The sequence below is a fragment of the Mauremys mutica genome, chromosome 2 (assembly GCF_020497125.1).
Source record: "Mauremys mutica isolate MM-2020 ecotype Southern chromosome 2, ASM2049712v1, whole genome shotgun sequence".
NCBI classification, from domain to species: domain Eukaryota; kingdom Metazoa; phylum Chordata; order Testudines; family Geoemydidae; genus Mauremys; species Mauremys mutica.
In genome coordinates, this window is record NC_059073.1 from 177,461,895 (window position 1) to 177,473,845 (window position 11,951).

The 11,951-nt window shown below is 44.3% G+C and overlaps 1 protein-coding gene across 1 annotated transcript in view; it reads right to left on the minus strand.

Moving 5' to 3' along the window:
- The window catches only part of AHRR (aryl-hydrocarbon receptor repressor), a 127,231-nt gene extending 118,709 nt beyond the window's left edge, over positions 1-8,522 (minus strand). The window contains exon 1 of the mRNA XM_045003242.1: positions 8,461-8,522. Coding sequence (XP_044859177.1) covers positions 8,461-8,522 — 62 coding nt within the window. The remainder of the gene's footprint in view (positions 1-8,460) is intronic.
- Positions 8,523-11,951: the final 3,429 nt, after the last annotated feature.

The window sequence follows — 11,951 nt, forward strand, 5'->3', positions numbered from 1 at the left end:
GCAAGCTGATTTTCAGTGGCACTCACACTGCCAGGGTCCTGGCCACTGGTCCGCGGGGCTCTAATTTTAATTTAATTTTAAATGAAGCTTCTTAAACATTTTAAAAACCTTATTTACTTTACATACAACAATAGTTTAGTTATATATTATAGACTTAGAGAAAGAGACCTTCTAAAAATGTTAAAATGTATTACTGGCACACGAAACCTTAAATCAGGGTGAATAAATGAAGACTCGGCACACCACTTCTGAAAGGTTGTTGACCCCTGGCATAGATTCTATACCGTATTTTGAGCAGCAAGTGGATGACAAGGTGCTAGTTACTGCACATTTTAAGGGTTGGTCTGCACTAGAACGAGATTCGCGAACTCCTCCATTGCATGGACCACATCACAATTGTGAGATTGCCTCAGAGATCACCAAATTTCCCATTCACTATCCTACCTCTTTACTCTCTACTTCTTATGTAGTAGCAGCTTCTAATAAAGGAAGCTATGCTGACACCTCCTTCTTTCTGGCTGCTTATAAAAGCCTCCAGGTTCTTCTTTGCAATAGAAATCCTGGACACCTTTAGATGCTGCTGGTGGGGAAAAAAGAGGAGCCAGCACCATGTAATGAGCCAGTTTTCTGTGGACCCCAATTTTGGGAACTGGTACACCAGAAGTCTGCACTTATTTCAAAGTTAAGTGGTAAGCAAGTAATGGAGCCATTTGTTCCTCAAATGGTTCAGTGTGTCTATGCTATCCATTGTAGTTAGTGTAATCCACTGCAGCACTGGCGGATTTAGAGTTAGTGAGGCCCTATGCGCAGCTTCAATTTTGGAGGCCCCCCTTAGGATCCAGTCAAAAAAAAAGAACATTCTCTCCTATCTTCCCACGTTTTTTCATTCTTTTTTTCTTCATCCTCCTCCTATATTATAAGTAATGGGAAGTAAATGAAAATAAAATGAGGTACCTTGACTGGGGCAGCGGATTGGGGTGCAGGGGAGGGTACGGGGGGTGGGCTCTGGGAGGAAGTTTGGGTGCTGGGTGTGGGCCCTGGGCTGGGGCAGGGAGTTGCAGTGTGGGAGGAGGGGTGAGGTGTGTGGGCTCTGGAAGGAAGTTTGGGTGTGGGGTGCAGGCTCTGGGCTGGGGCAGAGGGTTGGGGTGCGGGAGGGGCCCAGGGGGGCAGCGCTTACTTCTGGCGGTGCGGTTCTCAAAGTGACCGGCACCCCCCCCCTCCGGCAGTGGCTCCTAGATGGCGGGGAGCGGGGGGGGAGCAGGGTGTCTCCGTGCGCTGCTGCCTGCAGGCACTGCCCCTGCAGCTCCCATTGGCCGCAGTTCCTGGCCAATGGGAGCTGGGGAGTCAGTGCTCAGGGAGGGGGTCACCCCCACCCCAGGGGCTGCAGGAACATGCCGGCTACTTCTGGGAGCAAAGTGGCACAGAGGGAGGGAGGCAGAGCGGGCAGGGAGCTGCTTTAGCCCTGCTGCTGGCACATCTCTGCGTGCCCCTTGAGGGGAGGGGGGCAGCAGGTCTCAGTGCGGAGCCGCCTCCCCTGCCTGCCAGGGGTGCACAGAGATGTGCCAGCAGCCAGCCACTTCCGGAAGTGGTGTGGGGCCACTGGCCATGGCATGCAGGCAACCTGCCTGCCTGAGCCCTGCTGCGCTGCTGGCTGGGACTCAGAGGCAGGTTGGCAGATATTTGTCCTGCATTTTGGGGGGGCCCTGTCACTGGGGGCCCTGTGCCACAGCACGGTTTGTTTCATGGTAAATCCTCTCCTGCACTGCAGTGTATCTACACAAGTCAGTTCCTCCAACTGTTGCTATGCCTGTGGAGTGTGATATCTATCCCACAATTCCAGGCACAGCTCCCTTCTGTCTGTATTTTGTTTTTCATTAGATGAGTTGATATTTTAAAAAGTTTGTGAATACATTTTAAAAAATGTGCTAGGCTGTAAAAAGAGTTAAAGAGCTAAATAAAACACTCTAATCTTTTAATGTGGTGTACTGTCTTTAAAAAATGGGGAACACAAGAGACACCAGTTAAATACAACAATCTGATGAATAGAGCACAGAGTAAGAGTTATTATACAATTATGGTTAGTGTACTAAACAGCACTTGCAGCTGCCTAGCCATGACTAGGCATTATTTAGGTATCATGGCATCATGGCAGAGGTGAATTTCAAAGAGGATAATATAGTGGCTTTGCAGATTTTTAGTGGCAACCCTTCCCAAATGTAAGGGGTGGCATAGGACAAAGCTCAAAGGTGTTTGAGGGAAAATGGATTAAGGGCCAAAATGGCATCACTGGCAGAGCAAAGGTGAGGGTCAACTGCTTGATAGCATATAAGAAATTATGCTAAGAAGGGCAGGGCTAAGCCAAAAAGGGCCTTCTAAACGAAAACTAACAAACCCAGAGCCGCTGTCCCTTTTGAGGTTCATGTGTATATTAGCACTGAAATGATTCTGACTGAACTGATGTGAGCTGGAGCAGCTGTAAGTTCTGTGCCAAGCTAGGACAACTGTGATGTTACTTTAAATGACGGTAAAATGTTATAAGAACTTTTGAGTTGGGACACAAAGTGTTTTACAAGGTTTCAAGGCTGGGGTGCCAGGCCCATAGAGGAGAACAGGGGTATGAGGGATTTAAACAACTCCCATGAAGCATCACAATGGCATTTCCAAATAAAAGTTTTTGCATTTTGGCCCAAAGCTTTTGGGCTTGGGGCTGAAAATTTTTTGATTTTTCAATGAAAAGTTAGAATTTCCCACAGAAAGCAGGCACTGTGCAACAAAAATTCCTTTATATCAAAATCCAGTTTTCTGGCTAAAAAAACATTTTGATGGGAAACTTTTGACCAGACTTGGTTCCTGGTGCTTGAACTGGCGCTGTAAATGCCAAACTTCTTTAGTGTAGACCACCCTTAACAGGGTTTGTCTGGAACAGGAGAGCAGCTGGGGTTTGTGACTGATTTGCACATATGCAGGGAGAACTGAACCAGATATAGAAGAGCTGGGGCCCAGCAAATGTAGGGACAGATGGTCTCCATTACCTCAGTGGGAGAAGGGGACTGAAACATAGCAGACCCCAGATTGTGCAATTCTTCAGCATGTTCCTCCAGCACCTCATGACCCTTCCAAACCTCCCCATGAGGGTTGTCTATACCTGCTCCCGATTGCCCCCCAACCAACCCCTTGATAAATTTCTGCCTAATTTAATGCAATAGGAGGCCACATTAACCTATTAACCATTCTGTGGTACCCCGATTTAAGAGGTAGTTCTAGGATCATCAGCTGACAGGAGGCAGAGAGACAGGGCTTCCATGCAGCCAGCTTCTATAGATCCCCTGGGATCCACTGGTTTCTTTTGTAGGGGCACCAAAAATCCTACTCATTCTATCTGTCTCCTCTCGCCTTCCCAGAGAATGATGCTGTGAAACCTCTCATAGATTACAGACTCCTACCCAGCCTAGTAGAATGGGATGTTCTTACCCCTAATGAAAAATCAGATGAATCCCTGAGGGAAATCAATTCAGGAGAGAGAATACACAGAACAGGGGCAGGTCAAAATTTTTCATCAGCTTTTTGTCCTCAAATGGAAAATTGGGGTTTCCACTAAACAAACATTTTCATAGACAGCATCTGTTTTCCTTGAATATTTTCCATTTTTCATCAGAAAACTGAAACCCCCCAAACCAAATACATTTTTGGTTTTCAGCAACTGAAAATGTCTTCCATTTTCAACAAAATGTCAAAAAAATTTGTGGAAAGTATTGACAAAAAATGAAACAAAACTGTTTCCTCTAATATTTTTCATTGAAACACCCACCCTCTTCTTCCCCATTTTCTGACCAGCTCTACCTCAAACCGTTTTAGCACGAAGGCCTGCATTGGCAAGTTGATGGAAGCCCAACTGCCATACCTAATTTGAAAATATAATGGGGGAACAAGTGGAAGGGAGAAAGAAAAAAAACATACTGAAAACAACACAGGCCAAGATCATGTTCTATTATAAAAATGAAACAAAAGAAACCATGAAGTGAGGCCAGAGAGGAAAGAAAGTCTAATAAACAAGAGATATAGGTTATATAATATTCAAAATATATTACATGGAAAGAGGGTTAACAACATTGCAGTTAAATATAATGCACTGTAAGCAGTACACAATTGCTTTATCCCTTTAAATACCTGGGAGAGTGGCTTTGGTATGGTGTGGCAGTACAGATACTTTTTGCCCTAACTAATAGGCTTATTCCTAAGGCTAATATGGGAGAGGTAAATTTTTCAAGCACCAGCTTAAGAAACCCTACAGAAAGCCAGATCTGGCCTCTGCTACAGCCCCTTTCTGCCAATTCAGCAGCATTCAGAGGCTGTAAGTGGTGCAGAATAGTAGCTGGAGGAATTTTCCCAGTGCACATGGCTCTGTACTAATTCCCTTGCAGCTCCTGGTTTAGGGGCATGCCAGTGATTAAAGGAGGTTAGTGTGGGTGAGGGAATGACTGGAATATGTTGAGCATGTCTTCACTGCAAATGAATGGTGTATTCTTAACTAAAGCTAACTAACTCCTGTTAAAATAGCAGTCAAGACAAAGCAACTCAGCTTTTAACTCAAGTTAGCAGGTCAAATTCCACGCCAGGCTCACTATGGGCTTTAACTTGAGCTGATAACCCGAGTTAAAAGATGAGATGCCATGTCTTCACTGCTGTTTTAATCCAAGTTAGCTAATGCAAGGAAGGTAACCTGAATTAAGAACACAGCTTTTTTTGGCAGTGACAATGTATCCTCTGTGGCCTGGCAATCCCGAGCTACTGATCTGTGTATCACTTTGTGGCAGAAGCAAGCACCTCAGTCAGACCTTTCAGCCTGAAAGCAGCAGCTACCACTATCATCATATTGGTGAATGTGAGCCATATTGATGGGGTTGTGCAGATATGCATCCAGGAGAACTCCATACTCCCCTCCTCACCCCCAGCAGGGATCCTGGGCACAAGAAGGAAGGAAGAAACCAACTTGTTTAAGGTCCAATGTAGGCCAACAACTGCAAGAAGTCTTAGAAATTAGGATATATAATGAGTATCTTCTCCATCGTGCCTCTCTAGCAGGGACTAAGTTATTGTTCGGCTCTCACCATGTGAAACTGAATCTCCTAGATTACCTACAGTTTGAGCAGGTCTTCGGAAATGAGTAAAAGAAGAAATAAACCTTGCCTGGGCATTTTAAAACTCAAGTGAGTAACTAAGGAAACTTCTCACCAAGACCCCATAATCTCTCTTTTTGTTGTTGTTAATTTATTTATTTGGAAGGACTTTTAGCTTCCTGTTGTAGGCCCATGCCACTTCAGATGGAGTAAACCCTATAATCAGAGCCTCCTCTAGCCCCATAGCCATGACTTCTTCCACCCCGGAGAGCAGTGTCATGTGACTGGGACGTGGGCGGTCATGCCTAGTGTCAGGGCAGGAGCAATCTCCAGTGGGTAGAACAGGAGTCAGTAGCAAGGAATTAGAGCCATGGATCACTGCTGCAGTCAGAGCCCCCATTCAGAACCGGAGTCTAAAGCCAGAGCCAAGGGTCAGAGGTCAGGAATCAGAGCTGAGTGTCAGAACTGGGTTACCTGCAGTGAGGCAAGGCTGGAGCTATCACAGTCAAGCACAAATGCTTTGAGCAGCCTCTAAACAACAAGCTACTTCTGGGCTTACGAGCTGATCTGCTGATTCTTCCAACCAGTATGGGGCTGCAACCTATTACAGGCCAGCCATGCTTATTAGGTTGCCTGAAGACTGGCTCTGCTGCAGACCCTGATTCCTCACACAGAGGACCAAGAGAATGTGAAAAGCCCATGGCAGAACAAGAGCTGCCTGTTCTCCTGCCTGAGAGTCCTGGAGTTCTGTCTGTGTGAAGGAAATGAAAGAAGCAGATCCTGAAAGAGGCTCTGGGCACCGGAAGTGCCAGTACAGCATTTTCAGTCAAGGTCTTTAATATCAGAGAATGTTCCCGAATAGCAGAGAACACATGAAGGGCTTCACACACCAGTGACCAGGCCCACAGACAGACAAGCTTTGAGGAAGAGACAGACACTGCCATAACTGAAAAATGATCCTGATTAAATCATAAATAACATCACACAGGAAAGTGAGGGCTGCCTACAGTAGGGCAGCTAATAATTCAAAAGTGTACACTCCACCATATTTTATCCAGAGTCATGTATCTGGATCCATCTTACAGCTGCCCTGGCTGCCTAAAACACATGCACAGGTATCTGGACTGAAATCCTATAGCAAATGTATTTTCAAGGCAGAATCACTTTCCACCCTGCAAGGGGGAAAATCCTGGCCCCACTGAAGTCAATGGGGGCTTTGCCACTGATACTTGGAGCCAGGATTTCAACCAAGATTCCTGAGAATATCTACTCCCTCTGTTAGCAGAGTGCTATTCTTAGCTATCTCGCTTATCTGAACATCCACTTCTAGAGAAACCAAGTAAGTCATACAGCTGTACCTTTGGATAGCACATAAATCTCTAGGGAAGCCATGGAACCACAAAAGTCAAAGTTACAAGCTTCCACAGCAACTGTAATTCTGCCTCCTTGAACACTAAGGCCCAGACCATGCAAACAGTCATGCACATATTTAACTTCATGTACGTAAGTGGACACATTGAGTTCATGTTTATAGGACGAGGGCCAAACTTAAAGCTTACATACACAGGTTTCAGAGTAGCAGCCGTGTTAGTCTGTATCCGCAAAAAAAACAGGAGTACTTGTGGCACCTTAAAGACTAACAAATTTATTGTAGCATGAGCTTTCGTGAGCTAAAGCTCACTTCTTCGGATGCATAGAATGGAACACACAGACAGGAGATATTTATACATACAGAGAACATGAAAAGGTGGAAGTATGCATACCAACAGGCAGAGTCTAATCAATTGAGATGAGCTATCGTTAGCAGGAGGAAAAAAAACTTTTTGAAGTGATAATTAAGATGGCCCATAGAAGGTGTGAGGAGAACTTAACATAGGGAAATAGATTCAATTGGTGTAATGACCCAACCATTCCCAGTCTTTATTTAGACCACAGTTAATGGTATCTAGTTTGCATATTAATTCAAGTTCAGCAGTCTCTCTTTGGAGTCTGTTTTTGAAGTTTTTTTGTTGCAAAATTGCCACCTTCAAGTCTGTCACTGAGTGGTTAGGAAGGTTGAAGTGTTCTCCCACTGGTTTTTGAATGTTATGATTCCTGATGTCAGATTTGTGTCCATTTATTCTTTTGCGTAGAGACTGTCCGGTTTGGCCAATGTACATGGCAGAGGGGCATTGCTGGCACATGATGGCATATATCACGTTGGTAGATGTGCAGGTGTACGAGCCCCTGATGGTGTGTCTGATGTGATTAGGTCCTGTGATGGTGTCACTTGAATGGATATGTGGACAGAGCTGGCATCGGGCTTTATTGCAAGGATAGGTTCCTGGGTTAGTGTTTATGTTGTATGGTGTGCGGTTGCTGGTGAGTATTTGCTTCAGGTTGGGAGGCTGTCTATAAGCAAGGACTGGCCTGTCTCCCAAGATCTGTGAGAGTGAGGGATCATCTTTAAGGATAGGTTGTAAATCTTTGATGATGCGCTGGAGAGGTTTTAGTTGGGGGCTGTAGGTGATGGCTAGTGGTGTGGATCGTGTGGTGTGTCCGGGATGGAAGCTGGAGGCATGTAAGTAAGTAAGTATAGCGGTCTACAGCCAAGCTCTAAGATACAACCGTATTTGCTCCAATCCCTCGGACAGAGATAAACACCTACAAGATCTCTATCAAGCATTCTTAAACCTACAATACCCACCTGCTGAAGTGAAAAAACAGATTGACAGAGCCAGAAGAGTACCCAGAAGCCACCTACTACAGGACAGGCCTAAAAAAGAAAATAACAGAACACCACTAGCCATCACCTACAGCCCCCAACTAAAACCTCTCCAGCGCATCATCAAAGATGTTTCATTTAGTTAAATTAACTCATAATAAATTCAATTTTCAAACTCATATTCAATACATTTTTGGTTCAGTTACGCCGCATACAAGGCTGAGCCATGTTAGGGGAAGGATAGGAAGGCCATTTCCAGGGCATTGGTGTCAGGAGACACTGAGTCTTTTGAAAGGCATGATGCCTCCTTAGCACTGGGGAGAACGTGGTAGAGAGCAGTTCTTGTTACAGCTTTAAACATGCAAAGGCATTCCCCCCACAGAGCCAGTCTAGGTGGGGTTTAGGGGCAAGGGGAAGAGTCAGGGCCTCCCCTAGGCTCTGCCCAGAAGCACTCTTTCTGGGGCCAGTCAGCACTAGTGGATAAACTAGCCGTCCTGCCAAGCTTGTACTTCCCACTGTGAGGAGACAGATTAAGCCTCTCCTGTGTGGGTGCATTGTGGAAGGAAGGGACTCCCTGCAGCTTATCTCCCTTGTAGCATATCCACGCAGAGGGAGGCATAGTTGAATATGATACTTAACTGTTTCTGAACGGGTTTCCTCCTTTTCCTCCCAGCATATAGACATTCCCCTGGTGGAATCATTGTCCTGGCACTGAAACAGAAAAGCAATAGGTGGTTCATTTTCAGAGTTTTCAGTGTTTCATACCACTTCGCAAAATGACAAAACCCAGGAAATTCAATTAAAGCCAATGCTCGTTCCTTAAACCATGGCATTATGTAAAGCTTAAAGGCACTGTGACCTTAGTTAAGAAAGAAGTGTCAGGCTTCATCCTGTTTCTTAGTTTAATATTATTAGAATATTGATGTTTATATTTAATTTTCATGTTTCCTTAAACCATCTAAAATGGTATAAAATGGGTATAAAATACATCTTGTTTATTAGAGAGCCTGAAATAGACTTATTTCTTCCTTTTTAAAAAAAATCTATTGGCCGATATATATTCTAATTTCCTAGCCAATATATATTTAGGGTCAATAATAATAAATAATATTATATGTCACCTTCCATGAGGAAGGATCCCACAACTCTTGAAATATACAGGAATAATTTCTTCCATTACTGAAATTGTGCTAAGCAGGATGTAATTACTTAAACTGGCATTTGTCCAGGTCCTTGCATTTAACATCTTCTACACTCTTAGAAAGGTCATTGGGTCCAGTGCCTAGAGCATTCGCCAGAGACAGGTTCAATTCCAAGCTTTGTGACTGTAGGCAAGTTACTTGGATGCTTGTTCTGCCTTTTCTATTTAGACTGCAAGCTCTTTGGAGCAGGAGTTATGTCTTAGTGTTTGTACAGTGATTAGCATAATGGGGCCCTGATCTGAATTCAGGCCTCCTGGGCTTGCTACTGTTACCACTACTAAAACATCTGGAGAGCTTTAATGACCACAAGTAGTCGCAGCATTAGGTCTACATCTTGTAGTCCCTCCAGCAGCACAGAACCCCTCCTAGCAATATGATGGGTTGTGGATTCAAGTGACAGCTGAAACAGAAGAGTGCCACATATTGAATCACAAACACCACTTCATGCAGTACCAAGGGTTTGGGTTTTTTTGGAAGTCACCCATCCAAATATTGACCCAGCTTGCCTTTGCTTAGCTGGGGAAGAGCACAGACCCAGCTGGTAGGAGCACACATTATGCATGTAATAATTCCAAATATTTAATATTTTAAATGCCTATTTGAGTACCCTTTTTCTATAGCACATCCAGTTTACAGTCTGGAGACTGACTGAATAGTTCAGTGACAAAAAAACCCTAATAAATAAAGCAGTATTAAAGCCCAAGGCTGCAAAACCTTCTACACTTATCTATATGTGTGAATAAAATTATATGAGGAAGTATACAGTATTGGACCCACAGTCAGCAAGTTCTCTTCCGCAAGATTTATTCCTGAGGTTACCTAGGTCTGTCTACCCTGCAATTGAATGTGTGATTGTAGTATGGGTAGGTATATTTGCGGTAGCTTTAATCTAGCTAGTGCAGGTACCAATTGTAGTGAAGATGTGGTGGCAAGGGCTTCACCATGGGCTAGCTGCCACAGTACAAGTCCACCAGGGACCCTGGGAAAATATTCTGGTGGCTGACGCACAGTGGAATCCATGACACCACATCTGCACTACTATTTTTACCCATATGAACTAGATTAAAGCTAGTGTGAGTATGCCTACTCATGCTACAATTGCACCTTCATTCGTGCTGTAGACATACCCTAAATAACACACCCTAAATTGCAGTGTAGATGTACCTGTGACAGAATAACAATATCCTGAACAATCCTTATGGAATTAAGATAACATTTATTGAATTAAGTTAAATGTTATTGAATTAGGGTTAATACCTTTGGGATATAATACATTAAAATGCAGTTATGGATGTGTTATTGTGGCATTGTGTGTATCTTCTCTAGTGGGAGAAAGATACTAATATACTTCCATCCTTATCAACCCTTTGAAGCCACCTCCCTGGAGAGGATTCTCCAAAGACCCACAGACAAAGAAAGTGTTTTTTAAATAAATAGCCTGGTTTCACCTGGCTCAGGGCCTTTTTTTTTGATCCAGTAAATGGACAGGCCCCCTGGTGCAGGAAGAGCCCCAATACTTTGGAAAGAATCATAGAATCTCAGGGTTGGAAGGACTGGACTTACTGACACCCCATAAGGCTGAGTGCTTGTTCTAAGTTGAAGCTGTAATGAACCACGAGGACTCCCCTTGGGTGGGGATTTGAAGGACTGCTCCTGCCAGAATCCATGTTAGAGCTGGCGGGATTTCTAGTAAGCTTATTAGCATGCATGTCATTTTTTAAATTGTTTTTAGTATGTTGTCTCTGTAGTGCTTTTTACCTTAAGAATAAAATAGGCTTGCATAGAAAGAGCTGTGTGGTACTTAGAACTGTAGTAATTACATCTACTAGCCGTCTCTGACCAGAAAGCAAGCAGGTGTCCTTGAGCAACCTGTCTGTGTTTGGAATAACATGGTGAAGGCAGGGAACTGTGCAGCCTAGAGATATCATGGTTAAGGCTGCGTGTCTGTCACGGAGGTCACAGAAGTCACGGATTCCATGACCTCTATGACTTTTGCAGCAGCTGGTGTGGCTGGCTGAGGGGCTGCCCGAACACTTGGGCACCCCTAGGCCAGCAGCAGTTTGGGTGTGGGTGGGGGCTCGGGGCTCAGGGCTGGGGAAGAGGCTTGGAGGGCAGAGGCTTGGAGTGCAGGGGGGGTGGGGGGAGGCTCCTCAGAAGCAGCTTGCATGATCCTGCACCTCCTGACCTAGGTGGAGGGGCCAGGGGGTTCTGCGCGCTGACCAACTAAGTCATCCAATGGGCCCTTTGGGCCTTCAAATCAATTAATCATTTTTTGTCTGTGCTCTTGCCAGCCACATTGAAGTACAATTTAAACAGCACTGTTTAGAGGAAGACGTTTGTGAGTCATAAATTCAAGTTCGAATCCTGACTCTTCTACTAATTGGCCATATAAACTCGGGAACAAAGAATGTAGGTCAAACTTATAGAATGGGGGACTTTATTCTGGGGAGCAGTGACTTTGAAAAAGATTTGAGGGTCATGGTGGATAATCAGCTGAACATGAGCTCCGAATGAGATACTGTTACCAAAAGGGCTAATGCAATCCTTGAATGTATAAACAGGGGAATATCGTGTAGGAACAAGGAGGTTATATTACCTCTATATTTGGCACTGGTGCAACCACTAGTGGAATACTGTATCCAGTTATGGTATCCACACTTCAAGAAGGATGTTGAAAAATTGGAGAGGGCTCAGAGAAAAGCCATGAGAATGATTAAAGGATTGAAAAGGAGTCTTGTAGTGACAGAATCAAGGAGCTCAATGTATTTAGCTTATCAAAGGGAAGGTTAGGGGATGGTTTGACCACAGTGTATAAAAGTACATACTTTCAGGAACAGAAATCTGATAATACAGGGCTCGTCCAATATTTAAGCTCAACCAAAACATCCCATTATAAGACCCAAGTTTTGGTTATTTTTAACTTTGTCC